This window comes from Scomber japonicus, chromosome 21 (genome assembly GCF_027409825.1).
Source record: "Scomber japonicus isolate fScoJap1 chromosome 21, fScoJap1.pri, whole genome shotgun sequence".
NCBI classification, from domain to species: Eukaryota; Metazoa; Chordata; class Actinopteri; order Scombriformes; family Scombridae; genus Scomber; species Scomber japonicus.
In genome coordinates, this window is record NC_070598.1 from 12,805,294 (window position 1) to 12,824,047 (window position 18,754).

Here is an 18,754-nt window from a genome sequence, read left to right on the forward strand (position 1 = left end):
TGACTCTGAAATGTAGAAGTATTTAAGCCAAATTAATTATAATATATAGAATGCATTTTAATATCAATTGCACTATGACTTTGTTCATTAAGACTGGGCTGCAACTAACAATTATTTTCTCAACCGTTTGGTCTATAAAATATTAGAAAAAGGTGACAAATGTCCATCAGTATTTCTGAAAGCCCATGGTAACGTCCACAAATGTCTTGTTTTGTTCTGACCAACAGTCCACAACCCAAAAATTGCATTTACTGTCATAGAAAACTAATGGATCAGAAATCATTCACATTTAAGCTAGAATCACAGTTTTAAATTTGTTTTCCCTCAAAGAATGACTTAAAATGATTTATAGATCATTATAATAGTTGGTGATTAATTTAATATTTAGTAACTTATCCATTAATCAACTTGCAGTTCTAATGAAGATGTTTTTTTCAGTCGATTGATTGTTGTGGTACATGTGTGCAATCATTTCAAAAACTGAGACCTGCCCTCTAGTGTGCAGAGGTTTTATTGGCCAAAATGGGTGAAAAGTGATTAAAAAAGGCACAGGAAAACTATGCGTCTACTTAAAGAGGGAGGAAAAACAGTCAAACAGTAAGAACAGCGGCAGAGACAGCAGCAGTGGCAGACCTAATAAAGGCTGACAACATAACACTCGATATAATAACCTCGAACACATACAGATGCAACCTGAAGATATAAGGGACCAGCTAGCATGAGGGCTCCCTTCATTAATAGTTTGCACAGTAACGGCATGTGGAAATGACAGATGAAATACAGGGAAAATAACAGAAGGATAAAAGGTCATATTTGGCAGAGAAACATGCCATTGTTTGGTAATTTCCTCGAGGGTTGCCTTCCCACTAAACGCAGTCCTTTCTCTCCTCAACTCAGCAACCTCCCAAGCTCACTCTCCCCATCCCTTACTCAGACCATAGTGGTCAGCTTGTCTATGAGATCGTCAATAGTGTAGACCATGAGCTTGATGTCGTCCTTTTCAGACATGCGGTGCTGGCCAAGTCGCCGAAGGATGACATCCACGTCGGGACTGAGGACGCGCTCTGCGACCTGCAGGGAGATGTGCCAGGGTACGTCGTCATCCTTCAGACCGTGAATGAGCCTAACGGGACAGGTGATGGGAAGGGGACTATGGAGGACACAGTGATTTTCTGCTTCACGCAGAAAGTCCATGCTAAACTTGTACAAACCCTCCTCTGAGTGTTTGGTGGGCACTGTCCACTCCCCCTTCTCCTCAAATTCCTTACGTGTCTGCACATTAAAAACATAGAACAATCAGACTACGATGAAGACTTTAAAAGGGAAAATGGCTGCAGTATTTCAAATGTAATAATTAAATCATGTGATATATGTTGATATTTAATGCTCCCACCTCCAGAGGAAGAGAGTTGAATGATGTAACAATGTGGTCAGCAGCAGTGGAGATGCCCACCAGTGCAGCAGTCTTCTCTGGTCGTGCAATGGCTGCCAGTAGCATGAGCCACCCTCCTATACTCGAACCTACCATTATCTACAAGTAAGAACAACAAAAATAGATGAAGATGTAGACAAAAACCTTACAAGAAACAGTCCATCAACACAACAATAGCCTCATACAATATACAGTCAAGCCCGAAATTATTCATACCCCTGGCAAATTTTAACTTAAAGTTACTTTTATTCAACCAGCAAGTTGTTTTTTGACCGGAAGTGACACAGGCGTCTCCAAGAAGATAAAAAGATGATGTACAAAAGGCATCATTGTGGTAAAAAAAATATTTCAGTCAGCTTTTATTTACATTTGAACAAAAAGTGGCATGTCCAAAAGGGGTATGAATAATTTCAGGCTTGACTGTATATACAGCAGAGAAAGAGAGACCGCAACCAGTGTTGTCATACAGCACCATCTTCTGGAGAAGTTTTGCAACAAATACAATACACACAAGTTGAAAAGGGTTTATCAATTCAAGTTTCATTATTGATTCTGCTCTTTGATCTGATTTTATTACTTCATTGATCCACTTTTAATCATTTGTTGAATGCAAATAAAGGGTTTAAATACAGTTTTTTGCATTAAACTTATGTTTATTGCGTAATTTCTGTTCAGAAAAAGCTGAACTCCATAAAAGAATATACAGTATATATATATATATATATATATGTACATATAATAGCATTACCAAAAAAATTGTTGTTGTCACTGACTAGTAAACTGGAGGTACCTAAATCTAACATTAGAATCACAAATTAGAATGTTTGCATTATGTTTGCTAATCATGTACAGTATTTTTTTTTAAATGTTTCCCTTTGCCCTCTTTGATGCACCACTTGGCCTTAAATGATTAAAATCACTGCCTTCCTCTTATTCACTGCAAACATGATGAGTATTTTGATCTTAATACAAACTAACTGAAATTGATATTTGTTCTTGTCGTCCAGCTGGGCAAAATACATCCAAATATATGAAGAGGTTTTCTTTTTATGACTCAAGTGTGTTGAATCATAAAGCTTGAAAATTTGGGACAATGTGAATTCTTAAGAGTGTGAATTCAGATATTAAAGGCAGCCCGGGTAGTTTTCTTTTAACAAAAATTAAACAAAACATTCAGCGTTTCTCACCTAAATGTATTGTGCCTATCCTTGAGGCCTGACAAACATGTTTAAAGTATTTATTTAGAAACATGAAGGAATGATTCAAACTAAATCGAAATCCACAAGTAATAATATTGCTCTGTGGTGCCACTGGTGGTCAAAATCTGCACAGGGTGCCTTTAAGTCTGTTTGCAATAACAGGAACTAGTAGTGGAAAATCCAAACGATTATCAAGAATCTAATCATTCAATACCTGTTTAAGGGGAACTGACTAACAATTCCTACAAGTCAAAATGCTCATAACTTTATTGATTACTAATCACCAGTAACTTGTAAATGGGCTTAGGAAATATTTACCTGTGGCCCTTCTGCTATTTCATCCAACACAAAAAGAACATCTTTTTTCCAGGTACCAATAGTTCCTTCTGCCATCACCCCTTCTGAGGCCCCATGGCCTGTGTAGTCAAACCTGGGAAAACATAAATAGAACACCCCATGGCTATAAGTATCAGTGGGGAAAACAATGGCAAGTGACGCAAGGCCAGAGACAAAGTACATTTAATTTGTTTCTATGTATACAGTGCACCAGCTAAATACCCCACTGAACATGGGATTAGTAACATTCAGAGGCATGTCTGTCTATCTAACGCCCTCAAGTGCAAAGCCTTAACAGGACAATGGAAGGCTTTGGAGTGCTTGGAGGTTTTCAAAAACATAGAAAAGGTTAATTATTTTATTGTTCACCTCAGGAAAAGAAACACATCTGATTAGATTTTGATTACCATTCTTTTCTGCTCTTTATATACAGCATATTTGCTAATAATCTTAACACACTCTTATGCAGATGAGGTCTTTTCAGTATTTGCCGCACAGAAATACTTATTCCTTCCTTGTATTGATTATCTCAGTCAAACAAAAACTTTAAGAAACAACTTAACTGGATACGTGCTTGACTTCTTCTCAGATCAAGGGTGTGGAGGTGTAGTGGGGGCACGTAATCTTTCCTAGCTTTTTTCCCTATCTTTTCTGAAGTTAATATGAAGCTTTAGCCACCTGAATTAGTCAAATCAAGTCAATATCTTCCAAAGTTCCAGCACCTTTTTTTGTTTCTATTCTTCCACTGCACCTCAGCAAGGAAACATAAAGAGGGAATTTGATACTAAAAACACTGTACATGTGGCAGATATCCACTTGATATGACTCAGGCCTCCTATACGCTTCAGATGACTTGCAGTGTGTTGACAGTCATTTCAGTGTTCATACGGATATGGGAGTGTTGTTTTAAGACACAATTTGTGAACCTATTCTTTAAGGTGATTGAAACCAACACGATGGACTTGCAAGGCCAGTATGTAGGAGGTGTCTATTTGCTTTGACCTATCCTCTATATAGTATGTGAGAATGGCATCCATTGTCTCATTATGTAATCCTGTGGTTTTGGATTACCTGAGGCATGAGTGCCCTAGTGACCGACAGAACTCCTCCAGTGCCTCAGCCTTCTGCCCATTCATGTTGGAGCCATATCCTGGGAGGAAGACCACACCTGGGGACTTGCCCTTCACTTTTCTGTAGGCCAGTTTAGGAAGGTCTGGTCGTGAAGCATACTGAACTGTGGACTTGTGTCTTCTGTCTCCTGATTGAGAAAACAAAGCATTATTTAAATGGGTAAACATGTCATGTAAATGACTCAGACATTTGAATGATATTGGCTCGAACGAAACTGGGAGAAAAACATGAGGAAAGAGTAATTCGATTAATACAATTTTAATTTCACACCCCATTTAATAGGATAATATTTATTATTGACGCAAATTAGAGAGCATAGCACATGGCTAACTTGCTGTGAAATTAGCATGGGCATGTTTGACGAAACAATGAACAAACTAGGCACAATGACAGACACTAAATCAAGCTAAATAATGGCAAAACATTTTCAAATTATACAAGGTTCACAATGGACTGCGCAAAAACAGTCAAGTCGAGCGCAAACGCCGCACAGTTTACATGCCCTAAATATTTAAGACGACTCAGTGAGCCACACCCCCTCCTGTGCGTTTAATTCCGTCTCAAGAAATCAAAAGGCTGTAATTACTGAAAGTGCCAAACGCGAAGACTTGAACAAACCTTCCAAGCGCTTAGAAGACAAAGCAGCGAGCCCTCCATTACTTAAAATCTGGGAAAGTCCTCTGCGGCAGGACCTCAGCGCGACGGCTGCCATACTGTTCCGCGAGCCACAGAGAAAGTCTCGCGAGAAGGGATTTCAGTACAGTGCTGTGCAACACTGCTGGAGGATCCATTCCCAAAATGTTGTTTACTTTTTTTTTCTAGGAAATCTTTACACTGTGGTTTTGCTAATTTAACCCATAAGGAGAAGCAGCAAAACCACAGTGTAAATATATTGCTTTACAAGTGAAAGTCCTGCTTACAAATGATACTGACATTAAAAAACAGAGTATGTAGTTGAACAGTATGGAGCAGAATGACCATTGACAGTGTTATATCAGCCTACTACCAGTGTTGGGGAGTAACTGGTTACATGTAACAGCGCCGTTACAGCTACTGAGAAAAAAATGTGGAATTAGGAATATGTTGATGATTTACAAGGGGTTTAAATCTGAAGTCAGCCCTTTCAGATTTTGCACAGGAGGAGGGTTTTTTCCTAATTTAACCTGTTACTGAATACATATATTGCTGTTTTTAATTATTTGAAAACAATATATTTTTATTTTGTAAGTAAATAATGACGTGGGCTTATTTGGAGCACACATGGGGTTAAATGGTGTCACACTACCAATTAAGCCCATGCTAGACTTTTGACTTTTTTCCATAAAATATATTTTATATTCCAAAATCTACATGAACTAATACATACATTTTCAAATGTGAGATAAATCTGAAATGATCACCCTTATACATCATGTCAGTATCCATAAAAATCACATTAACATAGCTTGTGGTGGGCTTAATGGGTACACTAACCCTTACAGTTGAAAACATTTGTTAGAAAATTAGAGAAGTAATCAAATGTTAAAAGTTACACGACTTTGATTAAGTAATTGAAATAGTCACATTACTTATTACACTTTAATTAGGATAACTAGTTATCTGTAACCTATTACATTTCCAAAGTAACCTTCCCAACCATGTTCTGTTACATATTTTAGTAATAGGTTACTATTACTGATGCATTAAATGAACATGTAGCATTTTGATGTTGACCAAACATATAAACAAGTGGAGCTGATTTAAAATAATTTATATACTTTAGACAATTTAATCTTAACAATCCATCATATTTTAAAAACTGATAGTATGTTTCCCATTTACAATCTTAATATATCAAAGGAGTCACTACAGCTGTCAGCTAAATGTCAACTGAAAGTATAAAGTGTAAGAAAATGGAAAATACAAATACCTAACTGTATTTCATGTACACCATTGCTGTGAGGTTGCTACTTCTTGCTCTTTGCAATGATGTAATACGATATGACTTCTCAAAACATTTTGCTGTATTTTGTTTTTACTTATTTCAATATCCATACATTGTACTGATTTTCTGCACTTCAGTCTTATGCATTAGCCAAGTGCAGACACTATTTCAAGTGAAAGCATGTATTTAAACATTTTCATAAAAGTACATAAATATGAACAGTGAAGTGTACTTAAAGTATCCAAAAATAGCAATATTCAATGTGCAGAAAAACAGCTCATGTGAGTGTTGTATAACATGCATCGGATTACTAACATTGATGCATTAATGTATAAATAGCATCTTAATGTTGTAGCTGTTTGAGGTGGAGCTTATTTGATCTTTTTCATACACTATCATGCGTATGTAACAATGCATCATATGTTTCATTGTTTCAGTTCATTTGAGTTTAAGGATTTTGACATGATAATTGATCTTTTTGCAGAAAAACTTAGACACATTATTATTCAAAGTTTAGTATTTCTTTATGTCTTAAAACATGAGGGGATCTTCAAGTATTTTTGTAAATGCACTTTGTTACTTTATACTATACTACTAATATTATTATTATTTTTTAACATTTTATTTAACCCACATGAAAACTATGGTGTTAGACTGCTAGGTTTGAAGAGCATAGTGGCTATAAGCAAAAAGAGACATTTAAGATGTTTCTTGTCACTCTGGCTATACAAGTATGATTGTGTGAAATACTCAAGTACAGTAGAAACAGTAAAAACATACATATAAAAAGACATATAACTTAATAATAAAAATACAAACAATATAATTAAAGTATTTTTTCTTAATTGTACACACATTCATACAAAGATACAAACATACTAACAGAAAATAAGACAAAAACAAACAAAACAAGGATTACATTTTACATTTCACAGTAACAGAGTTTATGTTATATGCAGTCAATGATATTCACTTAATAACTTAAACGCCTCAATAGCTTCTTATATGTTGAATTTATTAGTGCTATAGCCTATTGTTTAAATTCATTAATAAAGAGCAGAAAAGTAGGCAGACCTTTTTTTTAATTCTGAAAATGGAATTAAAAAAAAAAAAAACCTAAAATAGTTGTATGATATACACACGGCATGTTATTTTCAATCTCATCTTGACTAATATACCATAACATGAAACATATCTATGGAGCAGCAGGGAGCTTGCTGTGTGTGACTGTCATGTGAAGTGTCAGTCTGTAACATGACTCAGAGCGTCACAGGCGGAAGGTCACGGAGCAGCAGGACGGAACGGAAGCGGGAGTAAAAAAGCCTATCCGCCATTGTGGAGTATGGTAAGGGATATTCCAGTAAGACACTAGTCCGTTTTTAGATTTGACTGATAAAGGACCATCTGTGAGGACCGGATCGGACACATTAATTGACGCCTTCTCCACAGAACACAAAGTCGCCGTTTGTAAGCAGCAGAAGCAGCCGAAGCAGCCGATCGTCGTCAGGTCTGAGCCCGGGGAGCAAAGCCTCGTAGCGTTCACCGACTGATTGGACAACCCGAGAGACGAGCCAGGAAAGCACCCAAGTGCACACAGAGAGAGAGAGAGAGAGGCAGGGGGAAGCCGTGGACAGTCTCACTAAACAGCGATCAGTTTCGGCTCCTGGAGGATGTCTGCGACCACAGTCGATCAGGTTCGCGTATTGACACTTGATCGGTGCTATAAATTAGCCGGCCGTGCGGCGAAATGAAACTTTGCCGACAACATTTTGATGCGGTCGGCATGCCAGATGATCAAACAGGCTAAAAAAGTCTTATATGTGATAGCTATTAGCTGTAATGTAGGCCGAGTGTATTGCCAACCAACTCTGGTTGTAGCCGGTTGCCAATGCGGCACCGTTTACTGGATGCCAGAGCGTTTGACATCCGGTCAATAACACCAAGCAACCTGTAAATGTTAACATCCGGGCTGATGGCCGCAGCCTGGGGTTACACGACTGTTATATTTATCCATGTATAGGTTACAGCCTGCTCTATGATTGTGTATGTGTGTGTGTCTTGTTTTTCTGTCGTGATCTGACTAGTATCATCTCTTTTTTCCTCCCCATTATTTCAGAGACCTAAAGGACAAGGAAATAAAGGTAGGGTTTTTAAGAGTGATGTGTAAATATAAATGATATAGTAATGTAGTAGATTGGTATCAGGAGCTTTAGTGATATTGCTGTTAAACTGCAGCTTATTTACAATATGTTAGCATTGCTGATATACTGAGTAATTCATCCTTATACCTTTATTTTGCCTGAGATCTTGTCATGTTTTAGCTTTCACCTCTACATACCTATGACAAAAAACAAAAAAAATGTTACCAGCAGACATATCTGGGGGATCACATACAGTATATATGATACTTTAATGACCTCTCTTTTCACTCATAGTGCAAAACGGATCAATGCATCAAAAGGATGGTGTGAATGATGATGATTTTGAGCCTTACCTAAGCGGTCAGACAAATCAGGTATGTATACCAAATAATGGCCTGCCCATATTGTTTTAAGGCTACAACATAGTACTGGCTACTATGCTGTGACAAGTACTTATCTTATAACCTCAGACTATGGGTGAATTAGTTGCATATTTAAGGTCAGCCATATAAAATATGAATATTGTCATTCCTGTTTGCTTAAGCTTTTCTAGTTTGTTCCTAAATAGTTCAGATGTTCCTATATTGGACTCTGTACACAACTTGTTTTCACAGTTTATAATGTAAAGTTGTTGTAAATTTAAATGTTTATTGCTCAAATCATTACCTTTAACTGGTTGCCTCTCTATTCCATACAGAATAACAGCTATCCACCAATGTCTGATCCCTACATGCCCAGCTACTATGCTCCATCCATTGGTTTCCCTTACTCTCTGGGAGAGGCTGCTTGGTCCACAGCAGGAGACCCTCCTATGCCCTACCTAACTACCTATGGACAGATGAGCAATGGTGAGCCTCACTTCATCCCTGATGGCGTGTTTAGCCAGCCGGGTGCCCTGGGGAACACTCCTCCCTTCCTCGGCCAGCATGGCTTCAACTTCTTTCCTGGAAATGCAGACTTTTCCACTTGGGGTACCAGTGTCTCTCAGGGTCAGTCCACTCAGAGCTCAGTATACAGTAACAGCTATGGGTACGCCCCCAGCTCGCTGGGTCGGGCCATCACGGACGGACAGGCGGGTTTTGGAAGTGACACCCAGCTCAGTAAGGTCCCAGTGCTGAATAGCATCGAGCAGGGTATGGCGGGGTTAAAACTGGGTACGGACATGGTGGCAGCTGTCACCAAAACCGTGGGCTCGCCCTTAGGGGGCACAGCAGGTATGAGCAGTATGGCAGCCAATAACCTTCCTCCGTCTGTCAGCTCATCCGCACCTAAACCTGCCTCCTGGGCAGCCATTGCCAAGAAGCCGGCCAAGCCACAGCCCAAGGTCAAACCCAAAGCCAACATGGGGATGGGGGGAGGTGTCACCATTCCCCCACCCCCCATAAAGCACAATATGAACATTGGTACTTGGGACGATAAGGGCTCTCTGAACAAGCCCCCATTAGCTCAGACTATGATGCCCCCGCAGCCTCTGGTGCAGCAGCCTCTCCTAGCTCAGCCCCAGGCCTTACTGCAGAACCCTTTGCCCCCTCAGGCTCAACACCAGCACCAGCACCAACACCAACACCACCAACAACACCAACACCAACACCAACACCAGCCCTTCCAGCTCCAGTCTCTCCAGTCCCCCCAACATCCTCAGCCCCTCCCTCCTGGTCCTCCACACCTTCACCTCACCTCTCAACCTGGCCCCCCTCAGCCCCTTCATCAGCAGCAACCCCAGCAGCCTGGCCCGCCTCCCAACCGCTGGGTGGCTCCCAGGAACCGGGGTGAGGGCTTCGGTCTGGGTGGGGGAGTCCCAATGAGTGCCTCCCCTTGCTCTGGAGAAGTGCATCCTGTGCTGGAGAAACTCCGTGCCCTCAACAACTACAACCCCAAAGACTTTGACTGGAACTTGAAAAACGGACGTGTTTTCATTATCAAGAGCTATTCAGAAGATGACATCCACCGCTCAATCAAGTACTCTATCTGGTGCAGCACAGAACATGGCAACAAGCGCCTGGACGGCGCCTACCGCTCACTGGGCAGCAAGGGGCCCTTGTACCTGTTGTTCAGCGTCAACGGCAGTGGGCACTTCTGTGGCGTGGCCGAGATGCGCTCACCGGTGGACTACAATGCCTATGCAGGTGTCTGGTCTCAGGACAAGTGGAAGGGCAAGTTTGAGGTGAAGTGGGTTTATATCAAAGATGTGCCCAACAACCAGCTGCGACACATCCGGTTGGAGAACAATGACAACAAGCCAGTGACCAACTCCAGGGACACTCAGGAAGTGCCTCTGGAGAAGGCCAAACAAGTGCTTAAAATTATCGCCACTTACAAGCATACCACCTCAATCTTTGATGACTTTGCACATTATGAGAAACGTCAGGAAGAGGAGGAGGCTCTGAGGAAGGTGAGATAAACACACATACAAAGAGCTCTGTCCTCTGTAAATAGCTTGTTTGTATGCATGAGACGGTTCAGTTTAGCTACCCTTTAATTCAAAGGGAGGTTAACTTTCACTGAGTCACTGCTACAGGCTGTAGTCAGACTGTAATCAGCTGATCTTGTTCCACCTGCTCTTTGACAGAGGTTGTGACATGCTGTAACTGAATGAATAGTCTGGTGTAAATGGAAGTTCCCAGAGGCCAGTCAGCAGATTGACACGGCATCATTACTCATAAGCAGGTTCAGGAAACTGATTCCTCATCAGCCATGTTGTGATGTGGAGATTGCGATGATCTGCCCAAGTGGAGTTGGATGCATAGAGGTTTCCTGAAATAGCCCACATTCCTGGCATTCCTTCTTTCAGACAAAGGCAGATGTAGGCCCTGATCTCCCTTTGAACACCAAGCCTCTGTGCTCTCCACAGGCTCCTCATGCTTTATTAGTCTTTAACAACATAAGCCCTCGGCTTGCAGACTGGCTGCAATGTGCTTCAGAGCTGGTACAGTTTGCCTTAGATGTTCTAAAGGGTTGATTTCAAAACGTTTCCGAGCAAAACGAATGATAAAAATGCACAATTACTTTTGTCTGTGCACACACACAGTGAGCTTGCACCCTCAGCGGGGAAACTAAAATATGTTGCAGTGGTAATAACAGTGGTGTACCACAAATGTTTAGTCTAAGTAGTAAAAGCTCTGTGGGATGCTACTGCTGTGGAAAAACAGCAGCTAGGGAGTGAATAACATGTTATCATTGCTAGCATTCTGCTGCACTCATTCTTAGATTCACCAGTATGCTAATCTAATTGCGTTTAGAAAACTCCCATGACCCGCTCTCTCCTTTTCTCCCACTCCCCCACTGGTGGTGCTCCATTGATGCTGTATTGACTCCTCGCTGCTGACCTTGTTAATATGCGCTGGGTTACTTTCTCATAAATATTTCAAGTCAATGTTTTCAGGCTTCTGAAAAACAACCTGTCAGTAGAAAGCCTGTTTCATCCTGCGTCGTGCAGGCGTTGCGCTGTGCTGCTTTTGTAGCCCTGACCTCCTACATGACAGGCTCGGCCCAGCTGAGGCCTCACCCTCCTTCCCCTGACAAGGTTAATTGTTCTCTATTGTTTGGCCTGTCCTTCCCGAACTTTGAGAGGTGTCAGACCAGCACAGTTACCTGCGCACTAACACCATCCCCAAGATAACTTTGGATCTAAATGTTGTTGCAGGATTTTATTAGCATCACTAATTTGGCAATTAATACATAGAAGTGAGCCCCCCTACACCCCTCACTGTCTGGATATATTGTAACATGGAAACTTGTGGCATGTTGGGGAGAATCTGCTGTAATGGTTACAGTTGTATCACACCAGTAAAGATGTAGTTTATTTTGCATACTTTGTTACCTAAAAATCAGAGCAGATATCAATTCAGGTAGATATATTTAAATTAAAGTAAACTGTGCTGCCAGTTTATATTTTAATCTTGTAATTTAAAGTCATATGACCCCCAACTGTGCTGAGTCAAAGGGTCTTCTTGTATAGATTGAATATTGTGGAGAGTTTCTGTCCCCACAGCTGGGGATAGAGTTACACTGGGGGCCAGGGTCTTACAGGGCTTTTCCCAGACCACTGACACAGATACCCAGTCCTCAAACAGGATCAGAAAAGCCAGAAAATCTAGTCAGTGGCATCAGATCAAATCATGACGATCCCTGGGTTTTTTATTTGGGATTTGACTCTATCTATCTCTAATGATAAACAGACTGTTGAACAGCTTGGTTTCTTTTTCCTGATCCACGACACACCTGTGAATATTTGATATTTTAGTGGTGTGTTGTGAAAACTCGTGTTCTGTTGAGTATGCATTGTGCCAGTCATGTGTTTATCTGCGGGTAAGTGAGACTTATTACTATAAGCTGAATGTAGTGGCTACAGTCTCCATGCCTCAAGTGTAAACACAGCTAAACAGTTTGGCAAGTGCGTACCTCAGGTATACAAAACTCATTCCTGTTTTTCTTACAGTGCATACTAGTCTCCTGCTCCACCTCTCTCTTACTATTTCAATCTAAACACAGTATCCTGACTTAAACGGTACATCTATGTTCTTGCCAGTGTAGTGTAAATTCAAAATGAGATATTTGGTTCTCATCTTCGTGGTTTTTTAATCTGACAATCCCTCTATAGAGAGAAAAGATTTAAGGTGGATTTTTGTTAGATTTTTAGTCTTTAAGATAAGATAAGATAAATTTATTGATCCCACAGTGGGGAAAATCCATTGCTACAGCAGCTCAAAAAATTGTGATATAGAAGAATTAAAAACTAAATAAAGCAAATGAAATCTTATTAGTGGAATACAGTGTTTAAGATAATGTACTACTTGATTTTGTAACATTGGGTTTTACTCTTGTCAGAGTTTCAAGTGTTTGTCACTGAAACTGTGTATAGAAACCAATATTTTCCACAGAGGATAAGAAATAGGAAGTCAAACTGTGCAGTATCGCTTTTTTTTACATTGGTGTCTGAAAAATGGAACAACACATGACCTGAAAAGAGCATTTGGTTTTTAGACCTCTGAACAGCTGCTTGGTTTGAGATCTCAAATAGCCAAAATTGACAGACACTTTTAGATTGAGTTTCCTTTGAACACATTTACTTTGAGCACATTATCACATTAAATGACTCTTCTGAGACACCCAATGGACTCTTTGTACAAATTGCTAAAATTGTTAATGAATCCCAAATTGACTGATTTCATAAATGAATTACTAGTCCTGGTTCTTAAAAATGATATGTTCCTCATGTATAATTCAAAGAACACATGTAAATGCACTCACAATGAATACAGTTAATACATTCAGGGTAATGATGCCAAAGGGTATGAATGCAGATTAGTACAAAGATGAAGTACAATTGCCTTCATAAATGGGTCTTGATCAACACTGTACAACAATGATGTAATCAGGATTTTGTAGCAGATTGGTACCTTCAGGTCTCCCAACTTCACCTTTAGACATTAAATGCATCATGATCTGTTGACACTATACAATATGAACTATCAGCAAAAGTCTAACAAAGGTTCAACTTGGATTTCCTCTCTATAAGCCGTCAAGCACTCAATGGTTGGCTTTAACACAGGTGCAGCTTTGACATTTAGCTTTTTGGCTGTATTTTATGTTTTGTGTCTGTCCCTTGTTGCTCTCCTGACTCTATCCACTGATTCTCTCTCTTTTTTTTTTGTCTCCTCTCTCTTGCCAGGAGCGCAATAGAAATAAACAGTAACCTTCAAGCAAGCTCTCTGCTAGAACTGCAACACTAATGACATAGGACCTTAAAATAAAATTTGCCTAACCACAAGGAGGAAAGGCTCTCACAATCTTTCCGCTGAAGACAACAATGTATCTGAACACTTGAACATGACAATAGATGGACTCATCTGTATCCGTTGACTGGTGCATCAAAACCCTGTGTTCCTGTCTCACGAGAAAACGAACGTAACCCACTTTGAAAACTCTCTAAAACTGTCTTGAAAGCACTTTCAGTCTACCAGTACCCTTAACTCTCTAACTCTGTGTTCTTCTTCTTCTTTAATTTTGTTTGTGAGCAACTAACTGACTAACCAGAGTAGTCAGAAGATTTCACTAGGCTTATTTGTAATTTCTTTCTTTTTTCCTTTTCCTTTTTTTTTTAAAGCCTCAAATATTTGGGATGTTGGTGAGCTCCACGGCGCTTGAAGAGAATTAAAGATATGTATAAATTAATCTTTTACTTGAATCTGTATTCAGCCATCTGATCCTCCTCAGACAGAGGCTGTGGATGATTGACAGGTGGGACAAATTAATTGGGAAACAGCCACAATCATGCCAATCACAGGACGTGTCCTCCCTTTACCTGTTCCCTTCGTTTCTGCGTCGTACCATAAGATTACAGTTATGCAGCGGGCTGGCAGCAAGTGTCGGCTAGCGCACATCTTGTTTTTGTTTTTTTTGTTTTTTTTTCCTCTTGTGATTCTGTCATTCTGAAGTGCATTTGTCTGAGGAGAAACCTGCTGCTCTGGTAGAACTAGTGGTGGCCTCCGTTGGCCCTGTGGGTGACTGTCTTTGCTCTGATGTTGATGTACTCTACCGTACCTCAGGCTCAATCAGACTGTCTGTCCTCAGCAACTCTTAGCACTTTTGGGAGAATCCCCAAATCGTCCTGCCTCCTCGGCTTGACTGGGATTCCCCCAAAATGACAAGACATCAACTGTAAGGATGTGATGGTTTTCTCCTCTAGGTAACTCACTAGCTAAATAAAAATTACCCATGTTTAGCGCAAACCTTGTTTCTGTGTTTTATTTTTACTCATTTGCCACAAAATGTGTCCACCCTCTTGCATGCATTCTTTCTAAGCACCATACCGCAGTATCACATGCACTCAGTGATCAGAAAATACCAAATGCTCCTCCTACTGCAGAAGCACATCCACACTTTACTATATATTTGCATATTTGTCTATAAATAAACTAGTGTACATAGCTGAAACTCCATCTCCCCACTTGCTTGAAAAGATGGCATGAACATTGATGCTGGGAGGGAAGATTGAAGTGTCTTGAGACGATAGAGTGGCCTTAAAATCACAAAAGTAAACAGAAAGAAGGCCGGAAGGTGTCAAAATTTGCCTGTGGGAGCCATTCTTAGCAGCTGTAAGAATTATTTAACATTGCAATTTAACTATATGGTAGGACAACAAATATTGGAGTGCACACTTACTTGTATTGGGGTAAAGAATGGACTATTTATGGGACCTCTCCTGTCCATGCTAAACCTTTCCTGTGAGTTGGGACACATGAGCACTGGATAATCGATGACAGGATTGAGCTCAGGTTCAACTACAGCATTACACTGATAGACTCAGTGTGGCACCTTAATACCGTTGCAGGTTGGTACTTTCGGTGAGATAATACATCCAATCAAAGTTCAGAATTTGCACAAGAACACCTGAAGAAATATTAAGGTAAAAAAAATGATGTCACTTACCTGGCTAAAAAAAACCTTGACATAAGTTGTGTTGCATCTCTGGACTGATTCAGACTCAGCATCTTGTATCAGAAGCATCCAGCCATTAAATCTAGGTAGTTGATGTTTGTATGGTCAGCTTTAAATGCATAAACCATGGTCCACATCTAAACAGAAGAGTAGCCAATACATCAAAATTCACTTTTCATTATATCCACACTGATAAACACACCTTTAATACTTCATCTAATGTGTTTTTTGTTGCATTTGGTTTGTTTACATCCATAATGGTTGTAAAGAGTAAGACATATACTACACTTACACAAACAGTTTGTAACCAATTGTATCCATTTAAGTGAACCCTCCTCATTTACAAACACAATGTGAATATATTTATGAATACAGATTGGACCTTTTAACACTAGTATTTTACAGGTCCCTCATTAAATGCCTTAATGAGCAGCAGCTGTTTTTAAGGCCAATTCTGTGTGCCACTTAACAAGAATATATTTTATAAATGTGTTCATTCATTACCCTCATTTTGACTTATATTTAAAAAATGTTCCAAAATATACAGCTAAAGGGTTTTTGTTTTGTTTCTTTCCCCCAACAAGAATCTGTCTGTCATTATCTTGAAATAAAATGTGATTACAGCATGCATGGCATTTCCTGTTTGCTGTTTTTAATCACATACTCTCCTCTTTAACCAGGCAGAGACCAAATCGAAGGAATTTTAATTATCACCCATTAATGTCAAAAGATTAGAAGGGTTTTTGCCTAGAATTAGGCTTCGGTTAGGGTGGAAAGACCACTGAAACTACTAAATTAGACTGTGTGATACTAACACTGCACACAAGTAAGGTTCTTTAGTAAGTTTAGCTGCCTCTGATGGCAGATGGATATCGTATAGTATGTAATAGCAAGAGAGAGTGAGATGTGTTGTGCCTTTAAGACAAGATTTTCATTCACAATCAAATGAATGAAAAAGTCACTTTAATTGAAGGTTTTACAGACCAAGGACCTCATGAGTGGTTATTTTCTGATAAGCCCCTCATGTCATTACATACATTAGAGTTGCCTACAATATGTGGCAATGTACTGCACATGGTTTGTCTTATGTTTTCTTAATTCACAAGGTAATTAGGTAGGATAATTTACAAGATAAATTAGGTGTCATTAGATCATCCACATGCTGCTCTATAGAGACTGAGTAATATCTTGCATTTAGGATGATGGAACTTGCCATAGAAAATGTCGAGGACACCATTATATGCATGAGTTTGTTTGCTATTCAATGTACATATTCATTTCATCCTGTGGTGAATAAACTCTTTCTCTGTCTGTCCACCAGAGAGCGCCCTCATATCACGTTCTTTCAGATGGTCTCAGCTCCCAAGCCTTCCTACAAAGCCTTTCCTTTAAGCACCAAAGCCCTCTTTCTTCTCAAGCCCTCCAACTCCTACAGACACAATTATACCAGGATGAGAAACACTTGTTGTGCTTCCACAGCTTTTTTGGAGCAATTAACGCCAGCTCGCCAAGCTGTGCAGTGAGAGGTGGAGAGAAGAGGGAGAAAAGAGGATGTGAGCTGGTGAGAGAAAAATCCCCCTTTATGTTTGTCAAGGAGGAAGAAAGAGCTGTAATTATAACATTGGAGGCTTTCGATTGCAACTTCTCTCCTCTGTGTGTTAATTTGTGCATCCATCAGGTTTTTCGCAGGCAGCCTTTGAAAAGACCATACTCTTCCTGCCTTCATTTGTCTGTGAACACAACAGACAAACTAAGCAGGGAACTTGCCATTTATTCGCCTAACAATGCCCTTACAATTACTAGTTGTGTCTAATGGTCCTGAGATGTGCACAATCCTCAAATATGCAAAAAGCTGATTTCAATAAAGACCTTAGATGTCATGTTGATTCATTGAATTGATGAAAAGTGAGATAACATTTACTCTGAGGTCTCTTACTGTGTCATGAATAGTGCACGCTGTTGTGCTTTTAGACATTAGAATTAAAAAGGAAGATAGAATCCGACACCCTCCTTTCTTTTAATTTCAATGGCTTGTCATGTTTTTACCTTTAAGGATCAAACTAACTGGTTAAGGCCTTTAATGTCACCAGCAGTTAATTTCCCTCTTACCTGCTGTGTTCGAAGCTGTGCCAAGCAAACTTTTTTTTCTTTCTTCCTTTTTTAAACTATCAAGATGTCCTTCTGGAGAGGGATTCAGTGGAGTGAAGATGAGACAGAAGGAGCATCCTCTGCTTAGCGAGCTGAAATGCCTTTGAAGTTTCAGTCACAGTGAAGACTCATCATCACATGGCTCAAGGCAAGGTTAGGGCAAGTCTCAGGGTTGGCACTTCCTCGATGTTTTGAAGGTTTTTGCACTCTGGGCCATGGCATGTCACTCAATAAGTGTCCTCTCAGAGCATTAGTCCTATTGATGACTATGTTAACTGACACTCAGTTGATCAGAGGAACCTGACATTACTCTGAATGTATGTGGCTGCCTTTCTGATTAGTAGTGTTTGACAGGGCCAGTGAAAGGTTGGGTAAGTGAGGAAAAATAAAAGAAATGAGTGTGCCAACAGTTAGAAATAATAGGTATATGCTCTGACTCCTACATTCAAAGCTATATTGAAGTCTCAAGATGTTACTCAGCAAGTCAGATGAAATAATCAGCACAATTTTATTTTATTTTATTTTTTTTTAAATGGGGTTTTGACTGACAGTAATGTCTAAGTTTTCCTCCTGCCCTTTTCCAAGGTGTCTCTGTTGCCATGGTTATATCATTATCTGTGAACTGAGAGTAGAGGCTGAGCATTTTGCCGAACACAATGATAGGATGTAAATCTGAGCTAGAAAGACTTCATTGTTCTGCATACAATGAAGGAGAAATGAGAGATTTACAATCTAACATTTTGTCAGTATTTTTTTTGTAATTCTGTTAATGGGGGTGTTGAATAGGGCACATAATAATCAAAAAGATTACATTTGGATTTGAGCAGACCCTTATGGTTGTATTTATATTGCATTTATATATTTTTATTAGCGTTGTATCTTTACAGAAATGAATAATGGTTCGAGGAGTAGTTATGTAGCTTATTTCAATGGCAGAGATGCTGTTGTCCCTAATGGCCACAGGGAGGCACCAACCATAAAAAAGAAACTGACTTAATCTTAT

The 18,754-nt window shown here is 39.7% G+C and overlaps 2 protein-coding genes across 2 annotated transcripts; one reads left to right on the top strand and one right to left on the bottom strand.

The window, feature by feature from the left end:
• Positions 1-362: 362 nt before the first annotated feature.
• Positions 363-4,817, bottom strand: abhd10b (abhydrolase domain containing 10, depalmitoylase b). The gene is made up of 5 exons (XM_053342389.1): positions 4,717-4,817; positions 4,039-4,225; positions 2,950-3,061; positions 1,394-1,531; positions 363-1,272 (listed from the first exon to the last, which is right to left on the bottom strand). The coding sequence occupies exons 1-5, from the start codon at positions 4,808-4,810 to the stop codon at positions 931-933; spliced, it is 873 nt and encodes a 290-aa protein (XP_053198364.1). The 5' UTR covers positions 4,811-4,817; the 3' UTR covers positions 363-930.
• A 2,358-nt stretch (positions 4,818-7,175) lies between these two features.
• ythdf3 (YTH N6-methyladenosine RNA binding protein F3) lies at positions 7,176-14,894 on the top strand. The gene is made up of 5 exons (XM_053342523.1): positions 7,176-7,716; positions 8,139-8,163; positions 8,458-8,537; positions 8,861-10,555; positions 13,835-14,894. The coding sequence occupies exons 1-5, from the start codon at positions 7,693-7,695 to the stop codon at positions 13,856-13,858; spliced, it is 1,848 nt and encodes a 615-aa protein (XP_053198498.1). The 5' UTR covers positions 7,176-7,692; the 3' UTR covers positions 13,859-14,894.
• Positions 14,895-18,754: the final 3,860 nt, after the last annotated feature.

What these genes read in the sequence shown, in the direction of transcription:
- ythdf3 (XM_053342523.1), top strand. Translation starts at nt 7,693, where the DNA reads ATGTCTGCGACCACAGTCGATCAG. An exon ending in TAAAGGACAAGGAAATAAAG is followed by an intron (nt 8,164 to 8,457) that starts GTAGGGTTTTTA and finishes TTTCACTCATAG; the next exon opens with TGCAAAACGGATCAATGCAT. An exon ending in AGGAGGAGGCTCTGAGGAAG is followed by an intron (nt 10,556 to 13,834) that starts GTGAGATAAACA and finishes CTCTCTTGCCAG; the next exon opens with GAGCGCAATAGAAATAAACA.
- abhd10b (XM_053342389.1), bottom strand. Translation starts at nt 4,810, where the DNA reads ATGGCAGCCGTCGCGCTGAGGTCCTGCCGCAGAGGACTTTCCCAGATT. An exon ending in GTCTTCTAAGCGCTTGGAAG is followed by an intron (nt 4,226 to 4,716) that starts GTTTGTTCAAGT and finishes TTTCTCAATCAG; the next exon opens with GAGACAGAAGACACAAGTCC. An exon ending in CTAGGGCACTCATGCCTCAG is followed by an intron (nt 3,062 to 4,038) that starts GTAATCCAAAAC and finishes ATGTTTTCCCAG; the next exon opens with GTTTGACTACACAGGCCATG.